Source organism: Myxocyprinus asiaticus, chromosome 22 (assembly GCF_019703515.2).
Source record: "Myxocyprinus asiaticus isolate MX2 ecotype Aquarium Trade chromosome 22, UBuf_Myxa_2, whole genome shotgun sequence".
Classification (NCBI taxonomy): domain Eukaryota; kingdom Metazoa; phylum Chordata; class Actinopteri; order Cypriniformes; family Catostomidae; genus Myxocyprinus; species Myxocyprinus asiaticus.
In genome coordinates this window covers 27,471,018-27,489,631 of record NC_059365.1, presented here as the reverse complement: position 1 = coordinate 27,489,631, position 18,614 = coordinate 27,471,018, and the positions used below count along the sequence as shown (strand labels likewise).

At 37.9% G+C, this 18,614-nt stretch overlaps 1 protein-coding gene across 1 annotated transcript in view; it reads left to right on the top strand.

The window, feature by feature from the left end:
* fgfrl1b (fibroblast growth factor receptor like 1b) overlaps positions 1-18,614 on the top strand; it is a 51,641-nt gene that overhangs the window by 16,203 nt on the left and 16,824 nt on the right. The window contains exon 3 of the mRNA XM_051649074.1: positions 11,628-11,900. Coding sequence (XP_051505034.1) covers positions 11,628-11,900 — 273 coding nt within the window. The remainder of the gene's footprint in view (positions 1-11,627; positions 11,901-18,614) is intronic.

Genomic DNA, 18,614 nt, shown 5'->3' with positions numbered 1-18,614 from the left:
GAACAGAGTAGTATCCAGAATTCCTTTAATTACAACTGCTTACAACATGACAGTTCTTTGAAAATCCATCATATTTTAATAAGACCATGTAAAACAAGGTTTCTTCCATATGTATTTTCAATATATAGATTCAAAGCATCAACAATGGACTTTTTTCACATTTCCGGTTTTGGGATGCAGAAGTAACCCTCTGTGGAAGCCACGAAGTGCCAATTAAAAAAGAATGAAGAAATAAATTATCAATCTATTTATTTGAAAATAAAAACATGGATAAATAAACTAATTTATAAATGGACAAATAAATAAATACATTTAAATGTGTTTATTTAACTCACATTTAAAATGTAATTATATTTAACAATAATATTGTGCATTAATAAATAATGTATTTAATTCATGTTTAAAATGCAGTTAAATGTAACAATAAAATAAGTCATTTTTAAACACTTTTTAAATTGCATTTTAAAAACCATTTGGGAATTGCTTTTCTTCATTCATTTGCCAGTTGCTTTTCTTTATCCATTTGCCAATGGCTTTTCTTTATCCATTTGACAGTCGAGTTTAAAAATGCTATTGGACAGTTAACACGTGGGAGCAACCAATTAACTTTTTTTTTTTTTAGACATACACTCTCCTACATGCCACACAAAGGAGATGTAAGACAGCCTGTCATTGGATGGTTATTTATAGAGGTATGAATAGTCTGTGCTCTATGAAGCCCGCTCAAAAGAAACGGATGTGAAGCATATCAGAAGTTAATCGTCTCTTTTCCCTGCTGCTGTTAAATGCCCAGCGCTGCCCTCCATAAGTGTGCACAATGGAAGGGAGCCATTAAGGTACCGAGCTGTTGGAGAAAGACGGCAGACCTCCGGGCTGCAGTGGCTGCAAGATTCTGAACCTACCTGAAGCAAATGCTTTTCTTGAACAAAATCTACAGTAGGAATCTAATTCAATATTCCACTTACATAACATCTTTTTTGTAGACAATATTTTATAAAATAATTTAAGTTAGAAAGCCCACATTTGTACACTTAATGATGTTTTGTAAAGTGTCATAAAAACACAAAAAGGTCTTCAAAACCTGTAGTGTTGTGGCGCGAACAACATTTTGTGCATTGTAAAGAAGTTTCATTATTAATTTTTTAATTCTTCAGCCATTTATAATTTTTGTATGTATGAAATCACGAGAGGAGAGAGGGGTTGTGTGAGGGAGGATGTTGTTAAATTCGATTGGTTTGTTAAGTTGCCTTTTTACTGTCTCTGGCGACTGTCATATTTCTCCCCCAGTGGCTTTCACAACCTGGTCAAAGAATCATGTTACAATAACTACATTTTTACAAAATGATTTTTATGTGGCCTGTTGTATGTAACACTGCAATTTCCTGGTGGAATGAACACTTGGCGCTAAAACAACAATGACTTTTATCCCCTTTCACTCAAATCACGAGTAAAACGGCATATTATCAGTTCATAAACACTAACTTTTCGCTCTGTTCCTCATACAATGCTATCTTATGACATATAAACACTTTTACTATAGCACATGACTCATTTTAACATTTGCATTACATAACCAACTACATTTACAAGCTTGTTAAGTGTGATCAAATTGTACGGTACCTCAACTAGAGTGTTGCATATGCGATAAAAAGGACCGAGGTACGAATCCTGAAGAGCACGCGAGTCGACACGTGAGCCGAAAGTGTCATAGAAGCACCACAAAATGACGTGGTTGCTTCAGAAATTGTTTTTCATCTCACATTTGCTCTTTATGACACTATCGGTTAGGTTTAAGGTCAAGGTTTAGGGTAGGGAGGTCGGTTTTGTTGATTTAAATCTCGATAGAGCATTAACCTTAAAAACCTCATCTGTTCGGGAGAACATTTCACTCACTTTTAGCACCACACAGTGGACATTTCTGAGACGTGTTCTGGAACTGCCCTGAGACGTGTAATGAACCACATCATTTTATTTTCCAAAAATGTTGCCACAGTCATGCAGTGTTCGTTACATGGGAGAGGGCACTCACGAATCACAATGTCAGAGCACCCAGCCTCTTGAGACATGGAGAAAGATTTTTTAAAAATTCAATTTTGTGAATTATTTTCTGAGGTTTGCTACCAAACCTTGCTGTTGAGCAGATAATAAAATTCGTAATTAATATTTACTCAGATTCCATTATTTTTATTATCATTATTATCATCATTTTCATTGCTGGTTTTATAGTATAATTAATAGTTGCCTAACAACAACATCAACAATAATAATTCAGCAAATAGGGAGTAGAAATTCATGGATATGATTTAAATATGCAAGTGTAGAAATAAATTATATATATATATATATTTGCAATGTGAGTGATAATTTTTGTCTTAAAAACTGTCCAATCTGTAGAAGAAGCAGGAGTAACCATCAGTGTTTCTCACTTTGTGTTCATAGTTTTGAATGAATACATCACACTCAGTCAGGCGGTCACATATGGTCTAGTCACACAAATATTTCAATGTATCTGAAGCTCAAATCAGATCCGAAATTCCATGGGGTCGGAACTCCACACAGCCATTTGACACTCCATTTGAAATGACTGACCTCTGGTCTCTCATCTGTTGTTTGTTGTTTGTCAAATGCAGTAAAAAGGCATTTTCAGTACAGTAAGATGAAAGAAAAAATGTAGTGAGTACTTTACAAGCTAAATAAAATTGTAAGGAGTACAAATTACTATTTATTCTTTGGAAATGTAATTAAGCAAAAGTACAAATATTCTGTTTAAATTGCACTTGAGTAAATTAAAAATCCCGAGAAATAATACTTAAGTATAATACTTCAGTAGTTTTACTCAATTACTTTACACCCCTGGGACCTTGGCAGGCTAATATCAAACAAGAACGCTATGCATTGAGGCTACTTGTATCTCATCTCTAGCTCTCAAAATATCCCTGTCAAGTTGAGGGTTGGGCAGGGTTGATGAGGCTAGAGATTCTCGCACACCAAATGCCCCGGCTAGTATTTGAAATGTCATGGGTTCACCTGAGATCCTTGGCATCAGCCCTCTCCATCCAGTTTGCTTAATTAGGTAAGATGGATGTCATCACGATTTTAAGAATACAGAGTGAGACATGGCAGCATTACTGTCACTGTAATTAATGGGTCATTGGATGATGGGCAGCTGCTGTGGGTCCTCTTCATAACATGAAAAGGGACACAAGACATTGTGATGGTCCTCAAACACCAGTTTGCCAGATTCAGGAAACATTCATAAGAATAAAATTCTTCTTAAGTACTATTTTCTAACTTATCCGTCATGGATTTTAATGAGCTGAGAAAATGCGATCCCCCAACACAAAAAAGTTATACAGCCATAGCGGTAACCAAAAGCATTACAAATGTGCTACCAATCATGACTTCAAATTTGGTCAACCTCTTGATAAAATGTGTGCTCCCAAACAGCCCACTTTAGATAAACTGTGAACTTTAAATTCTCAAGTGAATTCACTAGCGAGTGAAACGAAAGAGAATAAGCAACCCTCACTCCCATTTAAATGACCTAATGGGATTTGTAGTCCCTGATCACTTTCCTGCTAAACTACTAATGGTTAAAATGTTTTAGCAACATATTGAAAAAAAAAATCAAGTTTACCTGTGGAGATTGTTGACAGTATGAAATTGGTCAGTTGAGCTGCCAGGACTCCAGTGCTTTGAGTAAACCAATCATGCGGTGGATTTGAAAATATTCATTAACAGTTACATATTCAAAAACCAAAAGGGCAGGAATAATACCCTAATGTCCAACACAAAGAACCATTTCAGCACAAAGGGTTCTTCAGGTAGGAATGGTTATAAATATAACTATTAATGTCAGTAAAGAACCTTTAAAGAACCATCTTTTTTTAAAGTGTAGAGACTTAGGGATGGTCTCTTCTGACTTGGGCCAGAAAGCAACCATCTTGCAACCATTTAGTAATACCCAAGCAACTACCTAGCAATGCCCTAGTAATCACCCAAAACACCCTGACATTGCACAAATATAAAAAATGTTTTATAAATGTAGTACATTTTCTATTTGTTTATTTATTCATTGTGGTAGAAAATCCAAAAGCATTTTGACCAAATTCAAAATTAAGATTAGTTTTTCACAGTTTTTAACTCTTAAATTAGTAAAAAATTACCCGAACATAACAGGTGGGTTAAAAATATTTTATTCATTATTTCTTACCTAATGTTATTTATCATAAGAAGAGAATTTCTGTGAATACAGCCCCTGCAGAGCAAATCAGTGTAATGGCAGTGTGGAAGAATCGCTCACATGACGTCAGACTTATTGAGTTATTATTGAGTTAGTTTGGCTCCAGAGGCAGCATTTGGTCATGGTACAAAGTCGGCCTCAAGATCTGATTACGCACAGTAGAGAGACAGCTGGTGACAGAACCAGAGCTCTGTGTTCATTTTGCCTGAGTGTTGCAGAGAAACTAAAAAGGAGTGTAGGTGTAAGTTGACCTGTTCGCCTAGTCATCCTCCCATCTCCTCTGTTTGTGTTAGAGTAGATGGCCCTGTGCAAACAGCATCAGGTATCAATCTCGGGCATTATCTCACTGATAAGAGTCCCATTTCATACCTAAGACCAGGCACTGCAGTGTTTGGTCTGTCTCTATCAATAGGTTTGTTTCCATCCAAAGATTTTTATGCACATTTTGAAATTGCACATAAGAAATCCTGAATGGAAACGCTTGATATGCGAATAAACTTTCTAAATTCGCTTAAAATGTAATGCACTAGGAGGAGGTGGATTTTCTAGAGTTTTGCATTAGTTAAAATGCACATTAAGGTGATGGAAATGGTTTATTCGCAAAACGATGACGTGTTTTGACCAATCGTGCATGTGTTATGAGTGTGCGACAGCTTGATGTGACTAGCCCACCAAAATGTCCAACCATGGCACACAATTCTTTGAACATAGCACTTGTCATTCGGAAGTGTTTAACCCACAGCTGGTTGATAAAGCGGGTCCTCACAATCCGCCAGAACAGTTTTGAGAGCTGGTGCTCCCAGGCATGCGGAGACTGGCGGTGTGTGGGTATCGCAGCTATTTCAGCCCACATTATATCAGATATTACACTTATTCTGTGGTGTCTCATGGATGCATTTAATAAAATGAGATACTTGCTTCAATCTTGCAAATAAAACTGTCCCCAAAGCAGGGAGATGTCATTCAGCTGCTCCATCATGATGAGGCAGCCCCCACATAATAATGCACATTACGTAGTGGATGGAAACTTGCAACAATTCCTATTTTCTTAAGTAGAATGTTTGGAAATGCGCTTAAATGCGAAACATTTTGGATGGAAACCCAGTCAACACACAGCTCTCCTCCCCTTTTTTGGAGATTCACCAAGAGAGACGATAAAGCTGCTATCTACATCACATGACAGTGGAAGATCAAACTCTAGATGACCTGGCATAAGCTGCCCTCTGATTGGCTGCTGGTGCTATCTCTACTTGAACTTTTTCATAGAAGAGATTGTATCAAAATATCTAGAAGCATAATGTATTTTTTTTTAATGATTATGCACATAACACACTAAAAGAAAGAGTTCTGATGAATTTATTTTTACATTTATTCTGCCAAAAGACAGACACTTTTATCCAAAGTAACTTACAATGCATCCAAGATATATATTTTATCAGCATGTTCCCTGGGAATCAAACCCACAACCTCGGAGTTAGTAACACCATGTTCTACCAGTTAAGCTACTGGAACTATAATTAGTGACGTTCAACATTTTATTCCATTTGTATTGACCATTTTTAATATGTGGTCATAGGCTCTGTAGAACAGATTTGTAACAGCGGTCAGGTGATTTACAGCTGAAATAATCCCTGGGCCTTCTGACAGAAACATGTGTGGCATGGCCTTTTGATCTCACAAGGGGTTGGACTGTCTGGATGTTGTGTACACATGTCCTTTGACAACAGCAGTTATTTTACTGGCTGTCATGCCTGGATTATGCATCCAAACAGTCTTCAGTGTTACTCCTGTACATACTTCTCTTACACACCACCCCCTGCCCTCTTTCGCTCTCTCTCTCTTTCTCTTTGCCTTTCTTGCCTTTAATAATCATGTCACTTCCCCCATTATAATCACTTATCCATGCAGCATGCTGTCAAGCTCTGTTTGAAGCTCTTCCTGTGACACTTATGATGTTCATCTAAAGCTGTGGAGGCTGTCCAGGTTTCAAAGTATTTCCACTGCGGCCTGTGCGGCACGTCAATAAATCCATTCAGGAGTCAAAAACGTATAAAAAAAAATGTTCGAGTCAAAGTGGGCCATGAAGGAAAGCATGCTTGGTTACTTAAAATGCTGGTAATCCATATGCATGGGACTTTTTTCTGACATATTAGAGATTTAACAGGTTATGTGTCCAGTCCAGTCTACTGACACAGACAAAAAAATTAGCCCATCGAAATAACAGTGAATTATGTCTTTGTATTCATTAATCACACAGTGAGGCTGGCAGATATACATGTATGAACTTGATGAAGCATGAATCCATTAATCTTGTCTTGAACATTATCTTGGTCTTGAATGTGCTGGTAGAATGTTTCCTGGGAGGTCTTTCAAAGCCTGCACATGGAGACAAGATGATGCCTCTTTCTCTCTTTACTTTTATTTTCTGCCTGCCTCTCTAAAACCATGATGCAATTTAGGAAACAATGGAAGCATAAGTAGAAAATCTGACATCAGTTCAGATGTATCACAGTGGATCTGTTATCTTTCTGTTAATAAACCTAATGAGTTGCTTCACTTTCTACTGTCTACATATTGTTTCTTGTAAAGCGACCTTGTGTTTGAAGAAAAACACTATATAAAATAAACATATTATTATTATTATTATTATTACATAAGGGAGCATCCTATGCGAAATGACTCATCAAGTGACTGATTTGAAATGCCTTACACAGGCAGCAACTCTGTTAACGATCAGCTATGCACACCACACAAATAGTGCTCCACACAGGAAGTGCACTGGAGACTCTATACTCAACAATGCTGAAAAAAATACAGCTTAAACCAGCCAACGATGGGTTGCTGGTTTAAGATTGTCTAGCTGGCCGACCAGCTAAAACCAACAAATCAGATTAGGCTTGTTTAAGGTCATATAATATAATATAAATATAGTTTGGCATTAACACGTGTTGCTAATGCTGCAATATTCAAGCACAAAAAAATATAACACACAGAAACTGGGTGAAAGACACCAGTTTTAACTAGACAGGTAAAGTTTGTGATGTTGGTTTGCCAAAGCCCTTGTCTGAAAGTTTAAACTACAGTAGTTTTAAAAATTTGAAGTTTGATGGTTATACAGCCATTACAGTAAGACAAACAGCAAGCTAGCTACCATATTAGACTTCATCAGACCCCCTAGAGACCAAATCAGACCTCATCAGACCCCGAGACCACATAAGACCTCATTAGAATTTATTAGACCCCCTAGAGGCCACATCAGACCCCATTAGACCTCATCACATCCTCTAGAGATCACATTAGACCAAATAATACCACATCAGACCTCTTTAAATCTTATCAGACCTGCTAGGGACCACATCAGATCCCATTAGACTTATTTAGACCCCTAGAGACCACATCAGACCACATTAGACCTCATCAGACCACACATTACAATGCTGTCTAGAAGCATCTTACTAGGTTTTAGAATGGAGCTTAAGTGTTATTCATTAACCCTGCTTTGAATTCTGACTTTTGTGAGCTCAGAAAGCAAATACTTTAGTAGTACTTTTGAGAGCAGGTGTTGCTTTATATGACATTACTGGGCTGTGCCAGGCAAATCATATTGGTGATGATCTACACATTCTACAACAACATACCCTTGCCTTAATCCAAAATATTCTGCCTAAACAGCTACCCTTGGGATAGACCCTGATCCACAAACACACACCATCCCAAACCTTTGTTAGAGCTCTCTCTTCTCTCAGAACCCAGTGAGTCTGTTTACAGATACTGTAGGAGACTTTGCCACCCTGTCTGCCATCAGCTTCAAGTGTTTTGTTGTATGGAGTATGTGTGTGGCCCCAGTCCTCTTTCACCTTTCTCTCTGTTATGGGCAATATTTGTCTGTCAGCACGCATGGCATATGATGCCTCTTCCCACTTCACATCAAAGCTTTTCTGTCAGCTTTGTCATGACTCTGGGACAAATAGTCACTATGTGTGATGGAGGGAACCAATTTTCAATGACAGTCCCAAGCCTTCTTTTGCACCACCTTCCCCCGAGTCTCTGTGAGTCACAACTTTTCTCTAATACATTCTCTATCATGTGCGTAATGTGTGCTGTGTGTAAAGCATGGCTTGTGGAAGAAAGGGGAATGAGACATTTTAGCTTCTGCTCTGTGGTAGCCACCAGGTTGTTTTAATATCCTTATGCAAACACTCAGGAGTTGCCCTCCTCTTTTCCATTCATTCAACCACCAGGTTCATAATATCCATGTCACATAGCCTGTGCAACCCCCCCCCCCCATCTCATACCTGCTAGAGAAAAGATCCATTGTTTTCTGAAGGATCCAACCAATTAAAGGAAATCTTTATTATAAACATGCAACTGTATTCCTTTCCAAAGCCTCCCATTCATTAAGCTACCTGTTGCTTTAAACTTTTAATTAATTATGCGTATTATTTGGCAAACACAGACTTCTCTCAAGCTGTGATGTTCATTTCTACCTTTTTCCGCTCTATTTGCAGAGAGGAATTTTTCTGTCATTCTAGGAGCATTCTAGGGCCTTCTCAGTCTAACATTCTGGAATTTACTGTAATTTGATTCAAGCACCAAAACAACCTTTTCTTTTTCCCCCTGCTTGTTCCCCTGACACTTTCCTGGATGGCAACCAGCAACGTCAGGTGAAAATACATCACTTCAACTGAGAGATATGAAGAAAGAAAGTAAGAAAGAAAGAAAGAAAGAAAAGAAAGAAATTACATTAAGGGGCAGTGTCATTTTTCATTTTCCATAATCTTGGTGGTTTTCACAGCAGCTGCTAGAGCAGCAACAGGATGTGACAGTACCAGGCATGAATGAGAGGTGCCTTCCAACACACACACACACACATTATTGCTATGTCTTCTCAACCAGGCCAAAGGAAATGGAAAGCAAGTGCTCATGGGAGTCTTTGTGAGCTGCAAACAGCAGATGAATAGGACCTTGTGCATGCAATGACTCTGCAGGGAAAGGAATTCCCTATAAATGATTGTGCCTAACTTCCCCCTTACAACATTTTGAGGGACAAGGTGTGTTAGAATCAGGATAGAACGTGTTTTCTTCATTTCAGAGAATTATTATGTTTTTTGGGAGTGTTTTGGGATCCTTTCAGTCCACAGGGTGAATGAATCTCCACATACTTTGCTGGCACTCAAAGGCTTCAGTCTCTCTGTCAATTCATGATTCTTTTTTCCATACCATTAATATGCCTGGAGTAAACAGAGGAAAACTTTACCTGTTGGCACTGGAATATCTCATACTTTATACACTCCATTAAATGAAGCTGGGTAATACGTTTGCAAAAAAAAAAAATTAAAATTCACTAAATACTGTTGTCTATAATATTATTGACTATATAGTGAACCCCAGAAAGGATCTGGACACTAAACCAAACATTAAAATATGACCAATTCACTAGATAACCAATAGGAGAAAATATCAAACCAAGTGGAATCTGTTAACAAATAATGCTTGACCTTTTCTCAAAGCCAACTTACCTTTGCAGAGCCACTTTTTCAGTTACCCCCAACCAACTGGTGTCAATTTGATTTTTAGTGGATAAATGAAGTCAGCTCCACACAGGTGTCCTAGCAGAGTAACCACAGGTGTTGTTCATCACATTAACTATGGATATGCTTTGTTTGACAACCAGCCTCTGAACAGTGTTTTTACATTTACTTTTATATTGACATTTAGTCATTTAGCAGATGCTTTATCAAGATATTTGTCATACAAAGTCAACAATATCCGCAGTATTGAACTGCCAGTAGGGGTGGGCGATATACCAGTAGACATGATAAACCAGTAGAAATTTGCCAACCGGTATACATTTTGGATTATTGTCTCTTTCACGGTAATGCAAAATTGCACATAACACGTACGCATTACACACTCTGTCGGATAAATGGAGGAAGGCGGAGGGACTACTCGTTCCTCAGATTCATTTGAATGAGAAGATGAGAAGAAGTGCGTCCTCCATGGTGTGGAATTGGTTTGGCTTTAGAAAACGTGATAACAAGCAGAAAACAGAGATTTGCAAGATTTGTTCATTGTGTATGTCGATATATCCATGTGCGTGTATATATCAGTGGTCAGGGCTTCACGTGAGACTGATAGAAATAATGAAATGCAGTTTTTCACTGACAGCTGCACGTATCATTAGATAAAAAGCTTGTCTAGAACACAAGAAAAAATTACACTTCTGCGGCATGAAATTTCGCTTGAGCCACCATCAAAGCAAATTCAGTGACATTCATCCCGTGCTCCAAACATGCCTCCCATCCCAACACGCGCAGCTGTGTTTTGTGTGAGTGTTGAGCACACAGTCTGAAATGCAAGTGTGCGCGAGTATTGAAGTCATCCCAGTCCCTTCATTTGTGCTCCTGTGACAGAAAAAGTGCAGATCACACCCGTTACTCATTCTGATTTCTCTCTATGTCAAGTGGGTTTTTAAAAAACACATCAAAAACCTTTCTAATTAGTTTGATATCAGGAAACAATCCAGACATATTTTCTTTCAGATATTTTATATGTTCTTTATAGAGATTACTAAAAACACAGAGCCTAATAAGTGTTTTATTTATGGATAATTTTTTTTAATTTATATGTTATTTTTCTTTTTGCATTGCTTTGAGATGTTAAGTTTCTTGAGGAAAGTTATAACAATAATCATAACAACAACAACAACAACAACAAGAAGAAGAAAAAGAAGAAAATTGGTGCATATCATCAGACTGAAATGTGGAATTTATTTTTTTATTTTTTTACTTTGATTATGTTTGTCAAGTTCAAAATAAAGAGAAAATTATATAAGATGAAGTTTTCATTTATAAAGTATTTAATTTACTGACTGGATTACTCAGAATTACACATTGCGACATGTTCTAATATCTAATAACATTTTATTGATGTTCTTTTTAGAAAAATGTAACTATATCGTGATATATATCATTATCGTGATCTAAAATTACTCATATCGTGACATACGTAGGATTTTGGTTATATCACCCACCCTTAACTGCCAGTATGTATTGTTTTATAATGTAAAAATGTTTTATAATTTGAAATGTTTTGCTTTAAATGTGTGCTTGTGCTATATTACTTTAAAATAAGTGTTATTTGCTTTGATATTTTGTTATCTAAGGCAATGACAATCATATATTTTAAATGTGACTTAAGTATCTAATTAAGTGTTTTGGGGAAACTGTATAGAGAGGTATTGTCTATCAAAGCAGAGACCAGGCAAAAACGTTTGAATTAATTATGATACATTTTGGATTATGTACAATTGTTATGTGGTTATTGGTTGTTATGTAAATTGGACAGATGCTCTACTGTTACTTAAATAATTTTTTCTCTTCAGGTCCTCCATGGGTGAGTCGTCATGTGGAGGAAAGACAGACAGCGACACTAGGCAACACCGTGCGACTGCCATGCCCGGTGGAGGGTGACCCCCCTCCACTGGTGCTGTGGGTGAAGGATGGGCGTAATGTGAACCCAGGCTGGACCCGCTACAAGGTTCTGAAGCAGAGCCTGAAGATCAAAGAAGTGGAACTGGAGGATGCCGGCTTGTACATCTGCCGCATCACCAATGGATTTGGCAGCCTCGCCCTCAACTTCACACTCATTGTAATTGGTAAGGACTGCCTCCCACAATTCAACATGCACCACAGCCCTTTATTTATCAGTTATTTATACTTTTGCTCACTCAGAGCATGTGTATCCCACATCAGTCATCCAGGCTTAATCAAAGCCTGCACTGTTCCACACGCACTAGAATTTGAGGTAGCCTTTAAAGCTGTTACTGCCCCAGCTAGACAGATGGCATCTATGTATTTAAAACAGCAACAAACTGAAGCATGAGCTTTCAGCTGCAATCCAAAAGGAGCAGGGGCAATTTCAGTTGCCCTTACAAAACCCCAATTGTGGCACAGCAAGGCAGACGGACTCATGTAAAACTGGTGCCGAATCATATTTGAAAAAACTGGCATGGCACAGTCCTTTAAAGCATGCATGATTTCATGTATGCAACCTTAAATGAAAAAGCACAAGAGAGCGTTTTACTGATGGCAATTTATGACTTGTTAGCATTTGTGAGAACATATGGCACTGATGCTGTCTTGCATTATCAAATCTACAGAACAAAGGATGGCTTCATGTCTTCCGTCACACAATACCTGCAGTTGTTTATGTAAGCTGTAATTTAATACAGCGTTCCTCCTTTTACCCGGGTAATGGAGGCTTTTTTTCACCAGAACCTGACAGGCAAGGATATTAATACACACCTCCCTGATGGAAGGAGAAAGAGAATGAGGTTTGAAGTAGGGAGTATGCGGCACGATGCGTCACATACAACTGACAAGTTAATTAGTGAGGTCGACTAATTTATCTAGATTTTTTCAGACATTTTATTTTTGATTTGTATATTTTTAGTGGTGATGCTCTAAAGGAATAGTTTACCCAAAAATGAAAAATCCATCATAATTTACCACCCACATGACATTTCAAACTGATATGACTGTCTTTTTTATGTGGAACACAAAAGGAAAATTATTTAATGAAAGTCATGCTCCGTCTTTTTATTACAATGACAGTTAATAGTGACTCACTTAAAAGCTTTCAAAATATTGTTTATAGTGCTAAATAACACAAGTTCTCGTGTGAATATGCAAGCCACTACTGTTTTCGGCAGATGCATCACGTCTCGCACTGTTTTTCAGTGTGTCAACATGAGCATTGCGATTTTAATATGGCGTGTCACATTGAAAGTAGTCCAAGTTTAAGAAATGTCTTAAAACTCCTACAGTCTGTTCCATTCTGCTCTGTCTAGCCATTTTTTAATGCAATAAAATGTCTTATGTAAACGGCACAAAAGAAAAGTGTTCGATCAGGATCAGGTGAACCCGAAATGAGCATAATTATACAGGGCTTTCTTAACATCAACTAGTCAATTAGTCGTTCAGGCAACCTGAACATACATCCCTAGTATGGAGGCATATTGTTGTAGTGAGGCTGGTTGGAGCAATGGGGAAATAGTGTTGGCTGAGCTGCTGTATGGAACGTGTGGTCCTCTAGATGACTGTTGAGGGGCTATGGGGCAGGCATTTCCAGCCAAAACGTTCTGCACAGTGAAAAGAGACGGAGATGACCTGCCGCCTTCTCTGCCATAAATCTGTGCTGGTCCAGTGCAGTTGAGAGGCTAGGAGGACCCAGAAGCCCTCAGCTCTTCCTGTACAGGTCACCACACTGGGGAGGTGATCGAGGCAGTGAGTGTGGGGATGCAAAGGCAGTGATTATTCCGCTGAGTGAGGCAGCTGCTTAATTGGCCAGCAGGCCAGTGTGTTCAGACTCCCTACCCTTGATGTCTTGCTTTGGGCCTCCTGTATGGGGAGTGATGGCGGCCTGCTGTTTTCCTGTTTTGTCCCTAAGAGCACTTTGGAAGTCAGAGTTATGGTGCATTGGACTCCCTTTGGAATACACTCTCAGAGTTTACTGAAATCATTAACTGCAATGACCATCAGCCACAGAACAAAAGGCCCATGAGACCCTCCTATTGCAGTGTTTGAGTGTTTAAAGCTGTGGCTTTTGTTGGGGATAATGGCTCTATTAGTTCTTTTGAGAGTGTTTAAGCTGCTCCATTGTTTAGAGTTAACTAGGTGTCTTTCAAGCAAAATATTTAAGATTAATTTTATTGAATATTTAAAATACTTAAAATATATATTTTTCCATCGTAGTAATTTGTCATTAATCTTTGAATGATAAGACACACTTGAAGAGAACCCCTTCCCATATAAGTCAAGTGAAGTCAAGTCATTTTTATATGTATAGTGCTTTTCACAACACATCATTTCAAAGCAGATTTACAGAAAATTAGGCTTCAACAGAAAAAGCTGTAATATAGTAATGTCTTCGAGTCATAATAGAGTGATTTAAAAAAAAAAAAAAAGACATGATTGTAAATTTTGCCTTAAAATAAATAATAGAAAATAATTATATTCATATTTAGACCCCCAGTGAGCAAGCTTAAGACAACTGTGGCAAGGAACACAAAACTCCATAAGATGGTTAAAGGAGAAAAATGACCTTTTTTTCTCCAGGCACACTGTGGGGGCCAGTCCCCCTCTGGCTATACAGCTTGAATCTAATGCCAATATTAGTTATTTATGTGTAGTACAAGTCAAGATTTAAAATGAGTAAACTAAGTAAGTGTTAGGGGACAATGTTTAAACAAAAAGATATTGCATTAACTGTAAGATTAATGACTAAAGTCTTAGAATTTACATTCTTAATTAACTGTGGAATTGCAAACAGATTCATCATCTATTGTTATTTGGCTGATGAAGGCTGCAATTAATTTATTATCAATGTATTCCATTTTAAGAATGTAGTCCATCCTTTGACCAAGGTGATGCAGGCAGAGGTCAGAAAGGTGCACTGCAGTTCAACTGTAAGCTTGTGGCAGATTCATTTCTGGTGGAGTCCATCTTAAGTCCAAGTTTCAGGCAGTGTCCAGTGAAGTATCCCATGTCTGAAGGATGGTGCTGGCTTCAGTTCATCCTCTGTGAAGTCCATCATAGTACACTGAAGGGATATCTGGCTGGCACAGGCTGCAGTTAGTCTTCATCACTCAGCAACACGTAGTAGTTTGAGTCAGACATTAGGCAGGACTGGAGTCGGACATCATGCAGGACCAGAGCTGGATCTGGCAGGCTCTGGTAACCTCAGTATATGTATCCCGAGGTTAAGACAGGGAAACAAATATAATAATATTAGCGTAGATGCCCTTCATTTTAAAACAGGATTTTAGAATATGAGATGTATTTCTGGTTCCGGCAGACCTAACAGACCTAACTAATGCAGCATAACTATGAGTTGATAGATAAATTAGGTGTATGTCTGGCTAAAGTGTCTAAGTCCTGAACCATCTTCGGAAGACTATTCCATAATTTAGGAGCCAGATAGGAAAAGGACCTACCTCTTTTTGTGGAATTTGATATTCTAGGGATTATTAACAGGCCAGAATTTTGCGATCTTAGTGAATGTGATGGAATATAGCATGATAGAAGATCACATAAGTATTGTGGAGCTAGACCGTTCAAGGCTTTTTAAGTAGTTAGAAGTATTTTAAAATGAATACGAAATTTAACAGGTAGCCAATGTAGTGACGCTAAGATTGGGCTGATAAGATCATATTTCTTGGTTCTAGTCAGCATTCTAGCTTCTGCATTTTGAACTAGCTGAAGTTTATTTATGGAACCTGCAGGACATACTCCCAGTAATGCATTACAATAATCTAGTCTTGAGGTCATGAACGCATGAATTAGTTTTTCGGCATTAGAAACAGAGAGTATGTGTTGTATGAATATTTCTGAGATGGAAGAATTCTGTTCTACAAACATTGGAAATGTGGTTTTCAAAGGACAGATTGCTATCAAATATAACACCTAAGTTCTTAGCTGTAGAAGACAATGTGACAGTACATCCATCGAGAGTCAAATTATATTTTAGCGTCTTATTTTTAGAGGTTTCTGGTCTTATAATTAGTACCTCTGTTTTGTCGGAATTGAGTAGAAGGAAATTTCCAGCCATCCAATCTTTGATATCATTGATACACTCTGCTGACTTGGAGACTTGTGAAATTTCACAGTGTTTTGAGGAAATATAAAGTTGGGTATCATCAGCATAACAGTGAAAACTAATTCCAAGGTTCCTGATAATGTCTCCCAGGGGAAGCATATACAGTATAGGGAGAAAAGGAGAGGCCCTAACACTGATCCCTGTGGCACTCTATACTTAACTTTAGTTTGATCTGACAATTCCTCATTTACACAGACAATGTGGTAGCAGTCGGATAAATAGGAGATAAACCAAGCTAATGCCTGTCCACAAATGCCAACATAATTCTCAAGCCTATCTAAGAGAATTTCTTGATCTATGATGTCAAAAGCAGCACTAAGAGCTAAAAGCACTAGAAGAGAAATGCAGTCACGATCAGATAATAAGAGCAAGTCAATTGTAACTCTAATAAGTGCAGTCTCTGTATGATGATGGGGCCTAAATCCTGAAGGAAATTCTTCATATATACCATTTTTTGGTAAAAATGAACATAGTTAGGAGGACACTACCTTTTGTAGTAATTTCGGCATAAATGGGAGATTTATGTCTCCCATTTATACCAAGAAAGTGTAATATATAAATGGGATGTTTATATTTTATGTAATATAAACATCCCATCTTCTTTCCATTTATTTCCATTTGTTTGTGGTTTGAATATTTCTGTAACTGCTGATCTCCTGGTATTTTCATGCACAACAGTCACTAGAGTTTACTCGGAATGGTGCCAAACACAAAAAGCATCCAGTGATTGGCAGTTCTTTTGGATGGAAACGCCTTGTTGATGAGAGAGGTCAACGGAGAATGGCCAGACTGTTTCAAGCTGACAGAAAGGCTACGGTAACTCAGATAACCACTCTGTACAATTGTAGTGAGCAGAACAGAATCTCAGAATGCACAACAAGTTGAACCTTGAGGCGGATGGGCTAAAACAGTAGAAGACCACGTTGGGCACTTTATTAGGACCAAAGTGTTTCTAATAAAGTGAGTGTATATTTAAATAATAAATAAAACTTATCAGATATATTTTGCTGTATAGGTTATTTTGAGTAGGTATCATTGTGAATGTAACTCTGTGAAAGTACTAATAATATAATAATTTGTTACAAAATACATTATTATAGGTTTTGGCAGCTAATGTGTTAAGCTCAACTTTACATAACAACTTTGAAAGTATGAATTGCAAAGAACCCATAACAGGTGGTCTTTTCACAGATCCCCCTGTAAAACAGCCACTTAATGTAGATTAATGCACACCAAAAACACAACAGGGGAGCTCCAACCATGGCTGGTTGTATCAGGAGAGAGGAATTATATGATATTCAATAGCACCTGTTGTCATTAGAGCAGGTCTAAGCTGCATCAGGAGTTCCACTTACAGCAAGCATGGGCAGAACTGTGCCTTCATATCTTATTTTAATGAATGCATGCAACCTATCCCTAGATATTTGCTCATGAAAGTATGATTTTAACTTATTGTTGATATTTTACCCCTATCAAATTGGGCTGCTTATAGCTTAGTGTAATAATTTGGCAATAAACCTGGGTTGAGGTAATGGCTATAATTTAAGCCTTCAGTTTTTCATTCAACCACAGTCTTAGAAAAGTTTTTGTGCCTTGCACATGCATAAATAGAAACACATTTTTTTTTTTAAAGAAATCATGTCTGCAGTTGTACATGAGAACAGCAACTGAAAAGCGCTAGTTTTAAATATAGACAGAGATAAGTGCAGTTTTACAACTTTATGGCATTTTAACAGGATCGTTAACTTGCTCTCCAATGTTAATCACATATTCTGTGCTTTTGCATTCTGGCACGGGAAACTCTGGGAATTTGTGTTTGTAAGAATGGAGAATCGGGCTGTCACAGTAAAGGTGCTTATTCACCAAAATATGTTATAGATGTTATAAAAGAAATGTTTCACCATTATTCTGCATTGACCAATTTCACCATTCACTGGTGTGTCATTCACTGAGCAGTCAAATCAGTCTCCAGGTCATAAACCTCCAAATTCAAAATGTCCCACAGCACCTGGGCCTCTCCCTGTATCCCCACTCCCCCTTTTCCTGTGGTGGTCCTGGAGTCTGCTGCGACCCTACACCCCTACTGATTTTAAAGAGTACCACACAATGCCAGCATTGTTTTCTCCCTGCACTATTATGCAGGAGTCCAGTGCATTCACACAAACAGGGATCTCAAATTTTGTCCTCAACTAAATTGTCTATATTGTGAAAAATATCAAATTAATGCAGGACCAGCCTATCATTTACACTTACGCATTTGTCAGATGTCATTATCCAAAGCGATTTACAATGCATTCATTATATACATTTTATCAGTACTTGCATTCCCTGGGAATCAAACCCAAAACCTTGGCATTGAGAGCAACATGCTCCACCAGTTGAACTACAGGAACACAGCAGTAAACTTCAAAGAACCCATCTCCAGTTTGTTTTTAACACTAGCAGGCTCTACACTCAATAAGGGGCCGTTCAGACCAAATGTGTTTCTGTGCTAAAAAAAGGCAAGATGCAGCACAACGAATATAATGGAACGCAGGTGTCTTGAGAAGCAGTTTTAAAAGTTGAAGTTATTTTTAACTTAATTTTGCATCTTGAAAACACAGCGATCCTGCGCAAGACGCTTAAAATATATACATAGAGAAACAATTGAAAAACAGCACAGATGGAGGCAAAAACGTGTTAGACTGTTGTAGAAACTTCCTCTCTGTTGGCA